General features: G+C 45.2%; 1 protein-coding gene and 1 long non-coding RNA gene across 3 annotated transcripts in view; both read right to left on the bottom strand.

Annotated features, from left to right (window-relative positions):
* MOSMO (modulator of smoothened) overlaps positions 1-14428 on the bottom strand; it is a 62285-nt gene extending 47857 nt beyond the window's left edge. Inside the window, exon 1 of one of the 2 annotated variants that reach the window (XM_082714746.1) lies at positions 14136-14428. In XM_082714746.1, the coding sequence (XP_082570872.1) occupies positions 14136-14241 (106 nt within the window). In that variant the 5' untranslated portion in view covers positions 14242-14428. The remainder of the gene's footprint in view (positions 1-14135) is intronic. The other variant, XM_082714745.1, reaches the window with a different exon arrangement.
* Positions 14429-18364: 3936 nt separating this feature from the next.
* Positions 18365-20481, bottom strand: LOC309854981. Its single transcript, XR_014306521.1, has 3 exons — positions 20418-20481; positions 18782-18927; positions 18365-18617 (listed from the first exon to the last, which is right to left on the bottom strand). It is a non-coding gene; the product is annotated as an uncharacterized lncRNA (long non-coding RNA).
* Positions 20482-20533: the final 52 nt, after the last annotated feature.

The raw sequence follows: 20533 nt of genomic DNA, 5'->3' as shown, positions 1-20533 counted from the left end.
ATGCTGTGGAAGATGAAGAGTCACTGAAGGTTTCTGGTACAAAAACATGAAGTGCTTCATAGCAAGGACTCATGAGCTAGACTTCCTGGGTTCAAATCTCAGCTCTTCCACTTATCAGCTATGTGACCCTGGGCAAGTTATACTCTCTGTATCTCTGTGGAGGCCAATAACAGCATCTATTATAAGGATATTGCAAAGGTTATATTAGTAAATACCTGTAAAGTACCTAGAAATGATCTGTCATAAAGTAAATGCTATATAAGCATTTGTGATTATAATAATATTATAATAATATCTATCCTTTAGAAAGATGAATTTAGCAGCAATGTTTGGAAAGGGACTGGAATGGAAATTTCAGTATGCCATTTTACCTTCAAGGACAAGAAATGCCCAAACCGTTAAGCCGCTGCCTTTGGCTCAGGTCATGATCTCAGGGTCCTGGGATCGAGTCCCGCATCGGGCTCTCTGCTCAGCAGGGAGCCTGCTTCCTCCTCTCTCTCTGCCTGCCTCTCCATCTACTTATGATTTCTCTCTGTCAAATAAATAAATAAAATCTTAAAAAAAAAAAAAAGAAATGCCCAAACCTTCATAATTATTTTAATATTCACTATATATCATTATTAAGTGTATCATCTGTTGAGCTCAAATGTCATCTCCTCCTCGAACACCTGGACAGAAAGTAGTTTCATCGCGTATTTGACACATTTCTTATGCATATTATTTTATCTTCCCAAATAGAGTGTAGGTTTCTCGAGGGTAAAATACTTTCTCATTTGCTTAAATGCAAACTATCATAATGTTTAATACAGTTCTTTACAGACCACACATACTTCAATAAGCACTGACTGTGACGCTGTCTGGAATAAAATCCAGTGGTACTCATAGAATATTAAAGTTTTATTTAAATGAATAGTACTTTTTAAATGAAATGGTTATGGGCACCTGGGTGGCTCAGTGGATTAAGCCGCTGCCTTCGGCTCAGGTCATGATCTCAGTGTCCTGGGATCAAGCCCCGCATCGGGCTCTCTGCTCAGCAGGGAGCCTGCTTCCCCTTCTCTCTCTCCCTGACTCTGCCTGCTTGTGATCTCTCTGTCAAATAGATAAATAAAATATTTTAAAAAATAAAATAAAATGAAATGGTTCTAAATGAAATGGTCTTAGAGATCTTTGTCTTTGGTTAGTGGGCTGGTCAGCAGAACCAAATTGAACATGGTCTGTTTTTTTTTTTTTTTTTTTTTTTTTAAAGATTTTATTTATTTATTTGACAGGCAGAGATTACAAGTAGGCTGAGAGGCAGGCAGAGAGAGAGAAGGAGGAAGCAGGCTCCCTGCCGAGCAGAGAGCCCGATGCGGGGCTCGATCCCAGGACCCTGGGATCATGACCTGAGCTGAAGGCAGAGGCTTTAACCCACTGAGCCACCCAGGCGCCCCTGTTTTTTTTTTTTTTTTAATCTTCTATTATTACAGCTGAAAAGCAGATCCAGTGATGTTCCAGGTGAGTAACTCACTATACATACACCAGACACGGGGATACCTGGTGTGATTTTGCTCTCATACTTCTTTACTTGACCCAACCGACTGCATTTATCTTTACTCCTGTTTAATTTCTAATGATAGCAATATATAGTCCCTGGTTGAACAGATCTATATTAAAAGTCAACAGCTGCTTTTTGCTCAATATATACAACAGCCAAGTGTCAAAATGCCAAATGCGAACTTTTATTTATAGCAAAGCTAGTGTAAACAGACATATAAAAAAGTGCAGCCTTTTCTTCCTAATTTAAAAAAAAAAAAAAAGAGCAGTAGTTCAAAGAAATGTCACTTTGCTTTGAAACGGGAATCATACATTGAAACGTCATGTAAGTAAATTACATATTTTTGGTATATCCTCATAAATACAGGTATCATTGACAACAACACCTCAAATCCACATGCTTCTCTATTTTGTCAACTCTAAAGCAATAAACCCCAAACGAACATCACATTCTACTTGCTCATGGAATATTTGGTAAGGATTCTCCTCCCTGTAATTTACAGCTAATGAGAGAATACTTGGCAAAGTTTGCATAGGCATTAATTGAAGGGTGACTTTGATCCAGACACTTATTTTTAGGAACCTTGATATTCAAAGATTCTTAGGTTCTTTCACGGCTATTGTTTAACCTCTCTAGGACTTCAAGAATAGCTTTGCTAAATATTACTTTTTCATCAGTCTGCAACAAAGAATGAAATAAATAGACACGGTATCTAATCTGTTGTGATCAACTGGATCAGGTGTTGCAAGTATTGAAATTTTTAGCAGCCAGCTGCTAGCTGGACAGAGAATTAGAGAAAGCACTTGGGAAAAATTGTGTAGCTCCAAAGCTTGAAAATAAAACATTCTGACTACCAAAAAGATATGATGTCATGTTTACATAAATCATCATAGAAAGGTAAAGCTATAAATATGAAATTTTTACCTAGATGCTGTCATTGTTGTGACTTACAGCCTAATCTCCTGGGTTATTTAGGGAATATAAAAGAAGGTCACCATGTAAATAATTATCCATTCAAGTTGCATGATTAAGCTCTTATTTACAATCCAACAATAACAATTTCTTAAACAGCAATACTTCATTATGTGACCAAATCTCCCCTACAAGATTATGTAATATGGCCCAACTGCTTAAATATACATTAAAATGAAGTACAGAAAAAAATGCCAAAATTTACAGTTGCATTACAGAAGCTAAAGACAGCTAGAAAAAATTTTATTCCATAGACAAAAACTAAATTTTCAGTTATACTATTTGCCAGGTCTCTATAAAGAAACGACGATCTCATATATTCTAGATGTATTTTTAGCCTTTGATGTGAGACTAACTGACTCTTGATACTCAACTATAAAGTTTCTAGATCACTAGCTCTTGGGTAAATTCCTTTAAAAATAACTTCCGGGGATACCTGTGTGGCTCAGTCAGTTAAGCATCTGACTCTTGGTTTCATGATCTCAGGGTCAGGAGATCAAGCCCCACATCAGGCTCCATGCTCAGCACAGAGTCCAATTGAGATTCTTTCCCTCTCCCTCTCCCAGCCTGCACCCATGCACTCGCTCTCTCTCTCAAATAAATAAATAAACAAAAACTTTAAAAAAAAAAATCAAAAACCTTCTGAACTAAAGGATTTTCATAATGCACTGCAGTTTTTACTCTTTAACCTATAGGAGAACAGAAAGTTGAGAGTCTGAACCTGCTAACAGTTGAAAGAGCTGAATAAAGTATTAATCAAGTCTGAATGATACAACTTTTACTAATTAAAAAACTCAAATACAACATGTCTAAAATTAATTAGACGGCTAGTAAATAGCAGGACTGGCATCTGACTACATGCTGGTATTGGTATGATTCCAAAACCCGTGTGCCCTTTCTATGACGCTAGGCTGCCTTTCATTTAAAAAACCTCTTCAATCTGTTCCAGAGACATATAAACCCAATGCAGGCCCTGGCTTTGGTACTTATATGTGTCCCATCAAGTTGATATTACCACTACAAAGGACTGCAGCCTTTCCTGGATTGGACTCCGCTGGGTTTCAGTTCTACTCAAATACAGACACACCATGTTGCCTTAAGTCTCTTTTTAGAACAAAGCAACCTGTAAGTAAGCAAGACAGGCAATAAAAAGGGAAATATTAAAAAATTAAAATGTTTTGAATTTTTACATAATAATTATGACCAACACTGGAGCATTTTGGTATGTACCAGACCATGTGCTAATTCCTTATACGCCACAGTTTATTTCCTCACAACCATCCTTTGAAATAAATACACTGTCCCCATTATATAGCTGAGAAATCAAATTACATACCCCAAATCATAAAACTTCTAAAATGGGAATCCAAGAATCATATCTAGATATGGCTGCCTCTAAATCCTGGGGGACCATTTTAATTTTACTCTGTTGCAACTCCAGTACAAACCTAATATTTATCAGAAAAGGTGTTAAACAAAAACACTGCTGTAGGTCATACCCCAATGAACAGTGGAGGTATGTGACTACATTATGCCAGCTTTGAAAGCTTTGTCTTGAACAGCCAAGTGACAGAATTTAAGAAGTCTGGTCTGTCTAATAAACGCAATGGCATCATCACTCTGTCATTTCTTTTTCGAAATGTCCTGCCTTCTGGTGATTTCCATTTACTCATGGCTTCTGTCCATATTCTTGGTCCCAAATACCCCTTCTTCAAAACTTTTAGGCCTATTAGCTTATATTCTTCCTCCTGAAGTAACAACATCCCTATTGGTAATAGTAAAAAGAGAGGACTTTGAAACCAAGGTTGTAAAGGAAATAAATGCTTTGTTCAGGAAATCTAATCTCATATTGGAAAATCTGGCCTACACTGTGAAATTTACAGCATCATAAATGATTTCAAGCTTCAAGTATGTCCTGTGAACACTATAAAAAAGACCGGTCTTTGAATTTTTACTCAAAGTTCTTATTATTTGCAAGTATTTACACTGGTAATGCCACTTTAAAAAAAAAAAAAAAAAACAAAAAAACAAGAGAGTGCCTGGGTGGCTCAGTGGGTTAAAGCCTCTGCTGTCGGCTCAGGTCATGATCCCAGGTTCCTGGGATCGAGTCCCACATCAGGCTCTCTGCTCAGGGGGGGGGAAGCCTGCTTCCCTCCCTCTCTCTCTGCCTACTTGTGATCTCTGTCTGTCAAATAAATAAATAAAATCTTAAAAAAAAAAATTTTAAAAAGTACCACTTAGCTCATTTTAAGGAAGTTTTATTCTTTGAAATAAAAGAAATATACTGGCTCAAATGGTCAACTGATGAATGCATAAATTAATTTGGCCATAAAAAGAAATGAAGTACTAATGTTTACTATAATATGGATGTGAGCCTTGAAAACATGCTAAGTGAAAGAAACTAATCATAAAAGACCACATATTGTATGATTCCATTTATATATAATGTCCAGAATAGGCAAATCCTTAGAGACAGAAAGACTGGCGGTTGCCTAAGAACAGAAAGTTGAAGGGTGATGGCTAAGGGATGGGGGTTTCTTTCGAGAGTACTAAAAATGTTCTAAAATTGATTGTAGTGATGGCATCAGGGAAATACAAATCAAAACCACAATGAGATACCACCTCACACCAGTCAGGATGGCTAAAATTAACAAGTCAGGAAACGACAGATGTCCGTGAGGATGCGGAGAAAGGGGAACCCTCCTACACTGTTGGTGGGAATGCAAGCTGGTGCAGCCACTCTGGAAAACAGCATGGAGGTTCCTCAAAAAGTTGAAAATAGAGCTACCCTAGGACCCAGCAATCGCACTACTGGGTATTTACCACAAAGATACAAACGTAGTGATCCGAAGGGGCACGTGCACCCGAATGTTTATAGCAGCAATGCCCACAATAGCCAAACAATGGAAAGAACCTAGATGTCCATCAATGGATGAATGGATAAAGAAGATGTCACACACACACACACACACACACACACACACAATGGAGTACTATGCAGCCATCAAAAGAAATGAAATCTTGCCGTTTGCAACGACGTGAATGGAACTAGGAGGTATTTGCTGAGCGAAATAAGTCAATAGAGAAAGACAATTATCATATGATCTCCCTGATATGAGGAATTTGAAAGGCAGGGGAAAGAAAAAATGAAACAAGATGGGATCAGGAGGGAGACAAACCATAAGAGATTCTTAATCTCACAAAACCAACCGAGGGTTGCTGGCGGATGGGAGGGTAGGGAGAGGGTGGCGGGGTGATGGACACTGGAGAGGGTATGTGCTATGGTGAGTGCTGTGATGTGTAAGCCTGATGATTCACAGACCTGTACCCCTGGGGCAAATAATACATTATATGTTAATAAAAATAAGTTTTAAAAATTGATTATAGTGATGGTGGCACAACTTTATGAATATGCTAAAAGCCACTACATGCATACTTGAAATGGGTGAATTTTATGGTTGGTGGACTTATATTTCAATAAAGCTGTTTTTTTTTTTTAAATTTTTATTATTTATTTATTTATTTGACAGACAGAGATAACAAGTAGACAGAGAGTCAGGCAAAGAGAGAAAGGAGGAAGCAGGCTCCCCGCTGAGCAGAGAGGCCGATGTGGGGCTCAATCCCAGGACTCTGGGAACAAGGCAGAGGCTTTAACCCACTGAGCCATCCAGGTGCCCCAATAAAGCTGTTTTTTAAAAAGCAATTTACTGGGAAAAGACTCAAAAGACCATTGGAGAAATTCTGTGAATGCTTCTTAAATTAAAGGCGAATACAATTGCAAGATTTTTGCTCTCTTAGTTAGACTCAAATTCTGTCCTTCACTAAAAGTCATGTCCAAAGTGACTAACAAAATGAAGTTCTGGACAGACTGCTCTGTTTGTTTAAACTGATGTTACAGAGCTCCTTCATGGTAAAACACTTCTGTGATCACTGAAGTTGTTACCACTCAGGGGAAAGCACTATTTAATAAAATTTTCTAGTATTTAATAAACAGGTCTGTTTGAATGGCTTGTAATTTTATTTATTTTTTTTTAAAAGATTTTATTAATTTATTTGACAGAGAGAAAGATTACAAGTAGGCGGAGAGTCAGGCAGAGAGAGAGGAGGAAGCAGGCTCCCTGCTTAGCAAAGAGCCCAATGTGGGGCTTGATCCCAGGACACTGAGATCATGACCTGAGCCGAAGGCAGCGGCTTAATCCACTGAGCCACCCAGGCGCCCCTGAATGGCTTGTAATTTTAATGTCCTAAACCAAGGATCCCAATTTGTAGGCCAGATCCACTTGTAGATCTTAAATGACAGATGTTAAGCACCCAGTCCCCTACCTGAGGTTTACCAGGATTTCCTGTGGAGAAGGTAGTGGGCAGCACAACAGGAAAATGACTCCCTCTTCAAGTCTTTTACCTCCCCAAGCACCTGCCAGTTTTTATACTTGGGCAGAAAGAAATTTCTTCTCCCCAACCCAAAAAAGGTCAGCCACCTCCTAGGTTTCAAATGGCCGCCTCCCCCATGAGGGATGGGGTGAGGTGGGGGCTGTAGCATAATGCTCTTAGCCTATCGGTGTCCCCTCACTTAAACCTTTCCATGTCTAGGGAATGACTTCATTTGACTAGCAGTTTAGTAGGAGAAAAAAATGGGCATATGTGGTCTAACTTTTTGCGCTTGGGAGCAATTTGCCCATAGATAGTACTCATTTTGTCTCTTCTTTCATGCTGGAAGCCTTAAAGGGCAGGTGCCTCCATCCTGCCTGGGAATGGATGATTAATCTGTTCAATTTTGAGATCCAGTAAGAGGAAGATGCCTGTCCACAGAAAACAGCCACATTCTCCAATATCCTTTTAATTAGAAATAAAATAAAATTTTGGATTCTATTCTTTTTTCCCCTCAGTTCAGAATATAAGCAGGAAAAAGTGTGTCTGTTATTATGACTCCTTAAACACTCTAACGTCCAATCTAAACAATTTAAAAAAGAGTAAGAATGAAAATCTTTTCAGGAATAAATATACTAACTACCACACACTACAAAGTGAATGTGAAAACCAACTGTATAGAGGGAAATCTGATCAGACACAAAAGAGGAGTTTCTTAATGTACTTGGAAAACATCTGGAACTCTCTGCTAAGAAAACTAAACTATGGGGACGCCTGGGTGGCTCAGTTGGTTAAGCAGCTGCCTTCAGTTCAGGTCATGATCCCAACGTCCTGGGATCGAGTCCCACATCAGGCTCCTTGCTCAGCGGGGAGCCTGCTTCTCCCTCTGCCTCTGCCTGCCATTCTGTCTGCCTGTGCTAGCTCGCTCTCCCTCTCTCTCTCTCTGATAAATAAATAAAATCTTAAAAAAAAAAAAAACTAAACTATGAAAGATGACAGTTGAGCATAGGATAGTTGGGCATGGGAGGGCGTAACTCTAAATGGTCACGAAAATCCTTGGTGTAGAGGAATAATGACTCAATAAAGGGATCTCTAGATCATTTTTATTTATCAGAAGCAGCACTGCTGAGTTGTCGACTTTCTTAGAATTAACTCGATGAAACTAAAAATATTCCCCCCCACACACAAAAAAATGTCTCTTTACAGATAAGAAAACAGTTGACAGTGAGGTTAAGGAACTTGTACAAAGCCAAGGACACCACTTTAAGACTAAAACCCAAATCTCCTTCTTCCCCTCTTCTGAAAATCTGGCAAGAACTTCAGCCACTTGAATTTTAACCTCAGGCCTCAACTCACCAAACACCTGGTCGCTCAGGCCAAAACCTTAGTAGCCATTCCTGAGGACTCTCTGTTTCAACCCCTCTCCCACTGTCAGTTAGCCATCTTCCCTGCCTACAAAATAGCCAAACCTGTACAATTTTCTCCATTTTCATCCTACGCAAAGCTACTTTTCTCTCTCCTAGAGTACTCACTGGCATCCCTGCTTTCAATCTTGCCCCTCCATTAAGTAAATAAAAGGTGTGCATAAATAAGATATCGGTAATATTTCAATGAAGAGTTTACCTGAAGTGAGTCTGCAACACTGAAACTCAAATCTCATGTGCAAAGCACGGACATGTGGGAAAAGATGTGGAAATGACTGTTCCACATTGGCAAAATATAAAAAGCCTAAGAAATCAAATCAAGTCATGGGTGTTAGGTTGCTCCAAAAACTATAAGGCACTATACAAAATGAAAGATATTGTTACTGATGTTGAATTCCAGTAACCAGAAGAAACGTGACCCAACACAGCAGAATTACGCAATTTTTGCCCTCATATTCACCTGACATTCAATATATTTTTTTTAAATTCTAGGAACCACTAAGGGTCCTTTCTAAAGTGCCTCCCTGTGTACTTTCCTCATATGTACAATATCTACTTCTGTTTCATTACATCTTCAAAAGTTTGTGCATAACCTACAAGCTATCAGAGCAAGCCCAGGAAATGTTACCACAGAGATGAAAATAAAATGAATGTACTTTCTCTGTATTTGCACTAATGCAATAAAATCTAACTAAAAATTTTGCCAGTATGAAGCATGGTCCACAACCTTATAATACAGTTTATTAGCCAGGATATTAGGAAGTTAACCTATTTAGTTTTTGGTTTGTGGATTTTTATTTCCTTTTTTTATTTTATTTTATTTCCTTCTTTTATAGTTCAAGTAGAAACTGAAGAGTAGAGAAACTAGAATATGGTGATGAAAGACTAAATGAAGAACAGTGATAGGAGTGATACAGAAGGTCCAATGCCAAGAGGAAGATTAATCTGACTTCTGCTAAGCCTGGCCATATTATTCTTGGTATTTCCTTATTACCAAGAACATCTATTAAAGGGGTGCCTGGGGACGCCTGGGTGGCTCAGTTGGTTAAGCAGCTGCCTTCGGCTCAGGTCATGATCCCAGCGTCCTGGGATCGAGTCCCATATCAGGCTCCTTGCTCCGCAGGGAGCCTGCTTCTCCCTCTGACTCTGCCTTCCATTCTGTCTGCCTGTGCTCGCTCTCACTCTCTCTCTCTCACAAATAAATAAATAAAATCTTTTAAAAAAATAAAAAAGGGGGGGTGCCTGGGTGGCTCAGTGGGTTAAAGCCTCTTCCTTTGGCTCAGGTCATGATTTCAGGGTCCTGGGATCAAGCCCTGCATTGGGCTCTCTGCTCAGTGGGGAGTCTGCTTCCCCCCCTCTCTCTGCCTGCCTCTCTGCCTACTTGTGATCTCGCTGTCAAATAAATAAATAAATAAATAAAATCTTTAAAAAAAAATCTAAAAAAAAAAAAAAAAAAGAACATCTATTAAAGAAAATATGTCAGTTCTCACAGGAGAAAGTCAGAAGCTTTAATTTCAAAACTGGGATATGTCATCATACCACAACAGCAATACAACAATATTTAACATTTAATGAGCACTTACTAGATGTCAGGTACTGTTCTAAATGTTTTACGTGCATGAACTCAATCATAACATTCAATCAGGTGAGTACTATTAATATTCCTATTTTATAGAGGAAGAACTATAAAGAGAAAGTCTAAGTAACTTGCTGCAAATCAAAGAGCTAATAAGTGATGAAGTTTGGATTTGAATCCTGAAACTTTCCATACTAGTTTACTGCAGTGGTTTTCAAATTACATCTGCAGAACCTTTCAGCTTCAGTATTCAATTTTCAAAATACATTTTGTCCACTTTAAAAACTGCACTAAAGGGGTACCTGGGTGGCTCAGTGGGTTAAAGCCTCTGCCTTTGGCTCAGGTCATGATCCTAGGGTCCTGGGATCGAGTCCCACAACGGGCTACCTGCTCAGCGGGGAGCCTGCTTCCCTCTCTCTCTCTCTGTCTGCCTCTCTGCCTACTTGTGATCTTTCTGTGTCAAATAAATAAATAAAATCTTTAAAAAAAAATAAAAACTGCACTAAAAACATCACCATCAAAATATGCTATATTTCATGCACTGAAGGGAACCAACACTTAACTTTTTGCTGCTAGGCTGTCACTTCTGTGGAGATCTTGGAATAAAGCTAGTCCTGTCACCTCTGCCATCTTATCTGAACTTCCTGTAAATGTTTCATTGATTTGGAAGGTGTAATTCTGTCCAGGTTTTTTTTTTTTTAAACTCAAGACTAGATCTTTCTGCTCAGATAAAAGTGTACATTGAGCATACAAATGCTGTACCAGGCAAAGTTCAGGTGCATCTTATCACAGCACAAGTCAATAAAGGAACATCCCATTTAATTTTGGGGGTTTACTGTCTGACATATTTAAGGTAAGAAATATAGGTTAGATAGGATTTTGAAAAATTTCCTACTACCTCCTATTATTCCTCTTCCATGTTACAGAATATTTAACTGAAGGGTTTCCTAAGACAGTGAAGGAAACCGTTAAGGAAAAAAACCTACCTCCTCCAGCCATTTTAGCCACACATCCCCTCTGTCACTCTGGACCTTCTGTCCATAATCCCCTGTCCTTCCACTTTATCAATCACTCCCAGTCAGGTCTTCAATTCTATTGGGTCCACTATTCCATTGACCATGCACCATCTGCTATTCACTGACTAATACGTCAGCTTTTCCCCTTTATTCACTTTTACTTTTTATCCAGCTGAGAATCCATGAGCCATCATTATGACATTTTGGCCAATACGTTAAACATCTTTGCTCCTCTGTCATTCTGTTGCATTTTGTTAGCAAACCCCAAACACGAATGAAACCGTCTACTAGCTTTCACCATATTCTGATACCAAAGCAGCTGAGCACTACCAGAGAAGGTTAATAAGGCAGATGGCTTATCACATTCTGTCTTCTTGACCACTGACTTCAATGAGGTTTCCATGCTGCTAGACAATCCTCCTGTATCACTGGTTGGCATGCCTTCTCTCCAACTATTTACTTATTTCAACCACATTCTACTTCTTTTCAGCCATGAACTTCTGTCCCTCCCATCTCTGCAGCAACTCATAGCTGAAGACTTTGTCTACTGATATGAAGGAGTTATTCCTGTCCTGCACAGTTGAAAATCCATGCAAAATTTGTGACTCCCCCCAAAACTTAACTACTAATAAATAGCCTGTTGACTAGAAGCCTTGCCAATAACATAAATAGCCGATTAACACATGCTTTGTAGGTTATATGTATTATACATTGTATTCTTAGAATAAAGCAAGCTAGAGAAAATATTAAGATAATCATAAGAGAAAATACATTTCCAGTACTGTATTTTTCTTATCAAAGAAGATCTGATTTCTTCTTACAGTGATTTCTTCTTACAGTACTATAAGACTTCTTATCAAAGAAAATCCATGTGTAAGTGGACTAGCGCAGTTCAAACCCATGTTCAAGGATCAACTGTGTATCTTTCCCATGGACATTTACTTTGGGATTCACCTACAAGCACTTCACAAAAAGCATCTTCTCTGTTAGAACAGTGAAACCTCTTCTTATATATAAGATATATAAGTTATATAAGGTATCTTCTTCTATACCTAAGTATATAAGGTCCCAAAGTAAGTCTCATGAAAGAAGTCATTGCAAATATAATGAAGATAAAAACAACAGGCCATGAAGTGGATGTCACACATATAACTGCAAGAACTAGTAGTTGACATTGTCAACATTTTCAGAAACAGCCCATAGTTTCTTCAAATTCCAAACCATTCCAAACATTTTCTTATTCACCTTACAAGTTTTAAGAAACAGATAGAACTGACATATAGCATTGTGTAATTAGGCATACAAAGTATATGCTTAAATGTATTTGATACATTTATATATTGCAATATATAACAGCAGCATTAGCTAACAGCTCAATCACATCAAAATAACCATACATGTTTTACAACTAAAAGCTCTGCTAAGGGGTGCCTGGGTGGCTCAGTGGGTTAGGGCCTCTGCCTTCAGCTCGGGTCGTGATCCCAGAGTCCTGTGATCAAGTCCCCCATAGGGCTCTCTGCTCCGCGGGGAGCCTGTTTCCTCCTCTCTCTATCTGTCTGCCTCTCTGCCTACTTGTGATCTGTCAAATAAATAAGTAAAAAAAAAAAAAAAAAAAAAGCTCTGCTAAAACTTGTAAAGGCAAGAAAAGGAGAATTTTTTAGTGTGTTATTTTAATAAGCAGTAAATGTGACAGCATGATTCTGTGTTACTAGATCTAGATGGAGGAGAGAAGGGAGGGAGGAGGGAGCAACAAATGTCCCAGCTACAGCTTTTTTTAAGAGCTAAATATACTGCAGGATAAATACAGAACCATAAGTAATACTTAAGAAGGAACTTTGACAGCGCAGCGATACATTTTTATAACGAATTATTCACGGAGGGAGTCTGACACTCCCAACCCCCAATATTCCCTCCACCTGCACTGAACGAGCAGTTAAAAAAACAAGCTCCTTCCTTCATTCTGATCAGCAATCCTGACAGCTGTGACATTAATTAGAGGTTTGGTCTCACAGGTCTGAGTGAGTGAGTGAGTGTGTGTGTGTGACACACACAGAGAGAGGAAGTGAGTGTGTGCGCGCGCACAGGAGGTGGTCCAGGACGAGACCAGTCCCGCAAGGGCATTCACCCGGGACACCCTTCGGCAGGAGGCCTCCTCCTCCCCGAGGCCACCACCTCTTCTCTGCGGCCTGCAGCTCCGCGGGGCTACAGCGGCCCCGGCCGCGGCCGCTGGGCTGCCGGAAACTCGAAAGTGTTCTTTCATCTCCTAACTACTATTAACATCTCTAAAGCACTTGGGGACGCGCTGCCAGGGAAGACGCGCCGTCCAGCGAAGTTTATCCCGAGCAGCATTCTAGCTCCCGGGCCCAACACAGAGCAAGACGGTGATCACACAGACTTCAAAGGGAAAATCGGAAGCCACGTGCGTCTTCAACAGCGCCCAGCGGGCAGGGGACAGACTAGGGCGCGAGGAGGGAGACCCGGAGAGCCCCGCCGCCCGCCCCCCGCCGAGCACCACGAACCCCGTCGGGTCGGGCCACCCGGAGCCCCGCCGCCAGCTCCCTCCCGGGGCCGCGGCCGGGACCGGGGTCCCCCCGCGGCTCTCTCTGGGGGTACGCGCCCTGCCCCGCAGGCTGCCTCCTCCCCAGCGCCAGCTCCGGCTCTCCGCCTCGCTTCTCATTCCCTCACAGGCACCTCAGTTTCCTCCACGTCGCTTTCTTCCCGTCTCCCACCGGGACTGTCGCCCCCGCCCCCGCCCCGCTTCCCCAAACCAGGACAAAGCTCGTTCCTCCGCGGTCCCTCAGGTCCGGCGACGGTCTCCCCGCCACCCCCCTTCCCCGTCCCGGACCCGCCAGCCCAGCCTAGGTCTCGTCGTCCCCTCCGCCACTTTTCGCTCAGCCTGGGGCGCCGCTCTCCTCAGCCCGAGGGTCCCTCCCGCGGCCGCGCGACTTCGTCCCCATCCGCTCCCCTCAGCCCGAGGGTCCCGCCCGCGGCCGCGCGTCTTCGTCCCCATCCGCTCCCCTCAGCCCGAGGGTCCCGCCCGCGGCCGCGCGTCTTCGTCCGCATCCGCTCCCCCCCCTCGGCCCCCCGGGCTCCGGGTCCCGCAGCCACCGACGCCTCGCGCCCCCGCCCTCCTCAGGCCAGCCACCGCCACGCACCCTCCAGCCCCGCTTTCCCCTCAGACGGGTCTCCCCTCCGCTCCCCGCCCTCAGCCCTCAGCCAGTCCCCCCCGCGCGCCCGCCGCTCACCCGCGGACTCCCCGGTGTTGATCCAGTCCGGGTTGGCGATGCTGGCGATGGCGAAGATATCGGCGGCCAGAAAGAGACATCCTGAGATGATGGTCAGTTTATCCATCTCCCCGCCCCGCTCCCCCCACCCCCCGAGCCCCGGGCAGGCCGCGGCCTCACGCCTCCCGCCCCATGGGCCGCCGTCGGGGCCCGGAGTCCCCGCGCCGCCGCCTCGCGCCCCCTCGGCCCCCGCGCGCCACTCGCGCCCTCCGCGCGCCCGGGACCCGTAGCCGCGGTGCGGCCCGCACAGCCGGAACCGCCGCCCGCCCCGGAAGTGCTCCGCTCGCCCGCCCCCCTCACCCGGAAGCGAAAGCGCGGCGCCGGCGAGGCCGGGCCAGCAGCTCCCGGGCGGCGCGGCGACCCCGGCTCGGTCCTCCCGGCTCTGCCGCCCGCCTCGCAGCCCCGGGCCCGCAGCGCCGACCCTCCCGACAGCCCCAGGCCCCGCTGCCCTGGAGCGGGACCGGCACCCCCGGCCCGGGCCCTAACCCCGCGCCTCTTCCGGCAGGCCACGCCGCCTTTTGGCTTTCTGGCCAGTAGTAGCATCGTTGTCGTGGTTGAATGACTGTTCGTGACAAGAGGCCCCTCGGCCTTTAGGCTTTCGTAAGGGAGACCGGATTGGTAGGCGGGGGACTCTGCCGAGTGACCCGGGCCCCCCTGCAGCCCTTGTCACCTTGTCTTCGCATTGCCCCCTCCGCGCGGGTCGGCTCCAGGGCTGCCCCTTTCGGAGACCACTGCGGACACCTAGTGGGAGTATTGGACTGGACGTAGGAGACCAAGTTCCCACTCTCCGGAAGCTCACTTCCTGCTGGGGGAGGAGACCAAACACGTTAAATTTTTATCTTTTTAAAATAAAGATCATTCCAGGGGTCGCTTTGTGTCTTCAATGGGGGGAGTCGGTCTGATGGCGGGCGGGCGGGCGGGGGTGGGGGGCGGCGACGGAGGCCTGTGGGATGCTCGGGAGGGTCGGGAAAGGTTCACGGAGATCAAGATCCTAACCCGAGAGGTTAGGACCAAAGACCTAACCTGTGAGGGTTTGGGCAAGGCTCCTCCAGACCGAGGGAAAAGCAAGTGCGGGGAGGGTTAGGGGAAGGGACAGGGAAAGAGGTTGGCTGGTTCAGGGAACTGCGGAATAGCCTGTTTGGCTTCAGGGTAGTATGAAAAGAGAGGTAGGCGGGGGCCAGAGGTAGAGCTTCGGGGACCGTGATTAAAAGTCCGGATTTTGTTTTAAGTGGGAGGGAAAGGTACAGGAGGTTTTCAGCAGGAGACGGACACGGTCTAACCGACAATGGGGCAGGGGCTGAAACAGAGAGAGGCCTCAGGAATGACTCCTAAGGTTTTGGCCTGAGTGACCAGGTGTTTGGTGATACTATTTACTGAGTTGAGACCCGAGGAGACGTTTTGTTTGGATGGAGAAAAGCAAGAACAAAACAAGACCGTGGCATAATTTGTTATGATCAAATACAGATGATCTCTCCATCTACAGTTTTGCTGTCTAGTGGAGGTTCCTTTTTCTTTCGTGACTCATGGACCGGATCCCCCTTAACCCTAACTTTGGATCCAGCGCGCTCTTTCCTGGATAGTCCCCCATGCAGCAAACAGGAGATGGGACACTCATTTTCTCAAATGCCACATAGGTCATCTCTAGAAAAACCTGGAAGAGTGAAATCTGTCCCTATTTTTGGAATGCCTACATGTTCACAAAACTCAGCAAGTCTCAAATTCCACTAAATCCAACAGCCTTGGAGAAACTCACCAAGAGTTATCAGTGTCACCACATAGATTGGGTCAGGAGGGGTTTGATTGCTAGTCTATAGACTTTCCTGTCCAAACATTGGTCTCCTGGGGCAGGGGGTGAGGGGAGCATTTCAAATATATATATTATAGCATTTAGTTTTCTCCTGCCGCAGAAATTGGCTGAGGCTGACTGATACGTTCTAGGGACTCAGATATGCACGTCACATTACTGTAGAAGGGCTTCGCTTTTTATTTTAAGTACTAGAGTTTGATACAGTCATATTCTTGGCTTCTTATCCAGAGTCTTTGTTGCCCAGTAATCCTACATGGGGCACCTGGGTGGCTGAGTTGGTTAAAGAGTCGGTCTGACTCTTGGTTTTGGCTAACGTCTCAGGGTCCGGAGACCTTAATCTCAGGGTCGAGATCAAACCCCGCATGGGGCCTGTGTTGGGTGTGGAGTCTGCTTAAGATTCTCTCTCTCTCCTTTTTCCTCTGCCCCTCCACCCCCTCTAAAATAAAATAAAATAAATACATAAATAATACATGTATAAATTTTTCCTTCTACCTAGGCGGTACTTCCCAGTCCCCCCATCTCTGCCCCTCCACAAAAGTTTCTGAAGCTAAGATTAAAGGATAAGAACAAGCAGTGTGGTGGTAACTAGGCTTACCATGGTGATCATCTCATCATGTATACAAATGTCGGATCACTACTCTACACCCAAAACTAATATATGTCAACTATGCTTAAATTTATAGGAAAAAAAAATAGTGTGAAGTTAAAAAAAAATTGAGATTTTTTTTTACCAGTTTAATGGCGAGACGTCACTTTATTTTTTATTTTTTTAAAAGATTTTATTTATTTATTTGACAGAGATCACAAGTAGGCAGAGAGGCAGGCAGAGAGAGAGAGAGAGGGAAGCAGGCTCCCCGCGGAGCAGAGAGCCCAATGCAGGACTCCATCCCAGGACCCTGAGATCATGACCTGAGCCGAAGGCAGCGGCTTAACCCACTGAGCCACCCAGGCGCCCCAACACGTCACTTTAGACAACAGTCATCTATCCCATTCATTCTTACCAACCAGCGTGGTGGGGGCTGGGAGTAGTGGACCAGGACCAAATATTCTGTTTACATATTTCCTGTTAATCCTGTTTTTAGCCCCACATCTCCTTCTTGACTTCCAGTGTATCTGGTGTTTCCCGGTCCCAAGCCTCTCTGAGATCTACACGATAGAGCAGTTCCTTTCTCCTCCAAATCCCAGTTTAGAGTTTAGTAGACGCAAACCCCAAGGGTTAGGAGAGGTGGTGTGATGAAACAGAAAGGTTACAAAACTGTTTTCCATTCCCACCCCTTCTATCGCCTTGAACTTGGTAAAGTCCCGTCACCTCCTTGGGCCTCTTTCCCTCCTCTTACATGATAGACTCCCAGAGTCATGCACTCTGCTGCAGTGATAGAACTTTCCCAAACCTTCACCCACCCGTAAGCAAAGCAGCTGGGACTCTTCTCTTTGGAGAGAGATGAGCCACAAGGATCCTTAAGGCAGAAAATCCTTGCGGACCCAGAAAGCCCACAGGAGCGATCTATGTTGGCAGCCTGGACTCATAAATAGGCATCCTGTGGTTGTTAAGGGGCCATGGACATGGTGTGCTTTATCGTGATGGATGGTAGACCTTGGCCCAGCAGAGGCTGAATCCAGATGGGACCTTGGTGAAAGCTGTGGAGGGGACTGTGTAATCACTCTTCTCTTTAAGGAGTATCTTTGGCCTGACAGGATAAAGAACACACTGCCTCCCTGGGGCCGCGGGGAGGGGGGGTAGTGGGGGGGGGTCAAGTCCACCATACAGGCCAGGAGTGTGGTGAATGCACCATACATATGTATGTGGGGTTTCTGGGATTAGATAAAACAAAAGAACTAAATCCAGAGTTTTAACAGTTTGTGCCTTGGGCTCAAATCTTTCCTTTCACAGACTGGGTTCCGTTGGAGCGGACTCAGAGACAAGAGATTATCAATTAGCATGCAGGGAGTTTATTAGGGGGTGCACTCATGAGCAGGGGAGGGGAGGGAAGGCAGCAGGGAGGCCAAGGGAGCAGTTTGGTGCTGGTGCAGTCTTGGGAGGCTTTGGCAGACCGCGTGGGGAGCTCTGAAGCTGGGATGGCTGCTCGGAGTGGGGGAAAAGGAGCCAGGCTTTGTGTCCCTGCATGGACTAGTCACCGGATGCCAGCTACCCCAGGAGTGGGGCACGAGCTTGGGTGAGGCTGCTCTTCAGCCAAGAACAATTCCTTGAGAGGGCTGACAGCTGTGATCTGTCAACCTCCCACCATCCTAGTAGCTGGGGACTGGGTCCTTCCGTCTTCAGGGGGACCAGGTAGCAGAGGGCAACATTTGCACAGTGCACTCCCTGTGCTATGCAGAACCACCTGCTTCTTTTCAGTTCTGAGAGCAGGACCCTGGTGGAGATGTTTTCCTGTGGGAATCTTATAAGGTTAGCGGGACCAACTACAGCCCCCACCGCTGCTGCAGTTCATCTCGGGCATAACTGACACACTAATCACTTTCCCCCTCTCCTGCTACCCTAGATTCCTCTCACCTTTTGCTAGCCCCTCTGTGGTCTAGGTGGCTTACGTAGTGAGGCAGCTCAGACCTCCATCCCTAAGGAGACTGAGCCACTGGTTGCCATGTATTTCTCAAGCTCTGGCTGCTTTTTCCATTTACTGTCAAAACAGGGCAAAGGAGTACTAAGAGATACTCAGACAGATCATATGGGTGCCAAACCATTCCGTTTTTCTATGGTGAAAAATTAAACCGTCTTAGTGTTCCCCTGGGCCTCAGGCCATGTACACGCCTCCTCTACTGGGGATGGGACCCTCATCATTACCTGGACAGCAGGGGCATCCAGCTCTGAAATCCCATCTGAGCATCTACGCTCTCAGACCATCTCTGGCACTAGCAGCTGCGGGTTGGGTCTAGGAAACACTCGTGAGTTGCAAGGAGTTTCTTAGGGAGTGCTCTTGGGACCCACACCTATGGGGGCAAGGAGGGGAAGCAGAACCTGGCAAAGGGAGAACTCAGGTGACAGCAAAGCCACAAAGGGACCTCAGTGGACCCCACAGGAATTCTGGAGCTGGGACTGCCCTCCAGAGTTGCTTGAGTTGGACTGAGGGAGCCAGGTTTTTTACCCTACAGTACCCTTCGGGCCACTGGATACTAGCTGTCCTGGGAAGGTGTGATCTTGGGCAAGGAGCTCAGCTAGAAGCAGGGGTGGGGTGGAGGGGCAGGAATAAATCCTTCAATCCTGAAGGGGGATCTGGACAGCACAGGACAGCAGCCATGACCATTCGTATCCTGCAATCCTACCCATCAGTGTGATCTCGACATCTGCCCTAAGGAGAGTTTTTCTCCTGGGATGGAGGGAAGGCAGACCCCCTGTGTGCCGGGTGCTGATACGCTCCCCTCACCGAACAAATTCTCACCATCCCCCCTCCTCAAAGGAAGATGGAGGAAAGGATGCATTTTATGGAGGAATTCATTTGATGTCAGGACAGACACCTTGCCAGACGGTTTGGAGGAAGAAACTGGTGATTGAGCATGGGAAGCCACCTGCTGGAGACTCCTTGAGGTTGAGAGCACCAAAATGGACGGCTCTGTTCATTCCCCTTTGTCTCAGCTTCTGCTAGACAGGATTTATCCAACGAAAATCTGCCCTGATTTATTGTCTGGGGAGAGCCACAGAAACGGCCAACGAAACAGGAACCTGCCCAGGTTGACCACGGAAACCTCTGCACGGTGCCCAACACCTTACAAATGCTTGGTAATTATTTGTTGAACGCACAGATGCAAAGTGCTTACCCTCTCAGTGTCGTCAGAGTGGGAAAACAACAGGACCCAGCTCATCACGTTGTTTCCTATTTCTTCTAGAATATATTTTTGATATGTAATTTCCTAAAATTGTCCATTTCATCTGCTTTTTAAATCCGAGTTCCAAGAGGAGACGACCCTTGTGTGTCTTGCCTACTGTTGTGTTCCCAGCCTCAGTACAAACCACAAAGCGGGCTTCCCCTAAATATTTGTCCTATGAGTGAATGTTGGGGGGGGGGATTATTTTGGAAAAAAGAAGGAAGAATTAATTCCTCTCCTAATCGTGACTCTTTTTTTTTTTTTTTTCCCAGCCACCCTTGACCTTTCCTCATTCAAAGCATCCATGAAAACAGTGCACTTCCAAAACAGTGGGCGCTGCTGGTGCAACAATATTTAAAAAGACCATTACTGGGAGAGCAGCGAGGGGCTTCTGCGCTCTGCTACCGCCTGGGCAGAGCACTGCACAGCTCCGCCGCACCCTCCTCGGTGCTTCTTCCATCCTCCGCAGTTGTTTTCCAAGAACGGATGATGAACCCGCTGTGAGCCAGGCACTGTGCTAGAGCCCCCGACCCCGACCCCGACCCCGCGCAAGTTTTGTTTTTTCGCCCCCCAATTTCCACTCACTCCCCTTTCCCGGGTCCCCGGAGGCCCTGTACCCGCACAGTTGTCCAACTTCTGCCCCCTGGCGGCCATCCCGAGGGGCAGCGCCCGGGGGGGGGGTCCCCTCGCCGCCCCGGGCGGTCCGCCCCGCCGCCCGCGGTCGGGCCGCAGT

The sequence above is a fragment of the Mustela nivalis genome (assembly GCF_964662115.1).
Source record: "Mustela nivalis genome assembly, chromosome: 19".
Classification (NCBI taxonomy): Eukaryota; Metazoa; Chordata; class Mammalia; order Carnivora; family Mustelidae; genus Mustela; species Mustela nivalis.
This window is presented reverse-complemented; position numbering and strand designations above follow the sequence as displayed.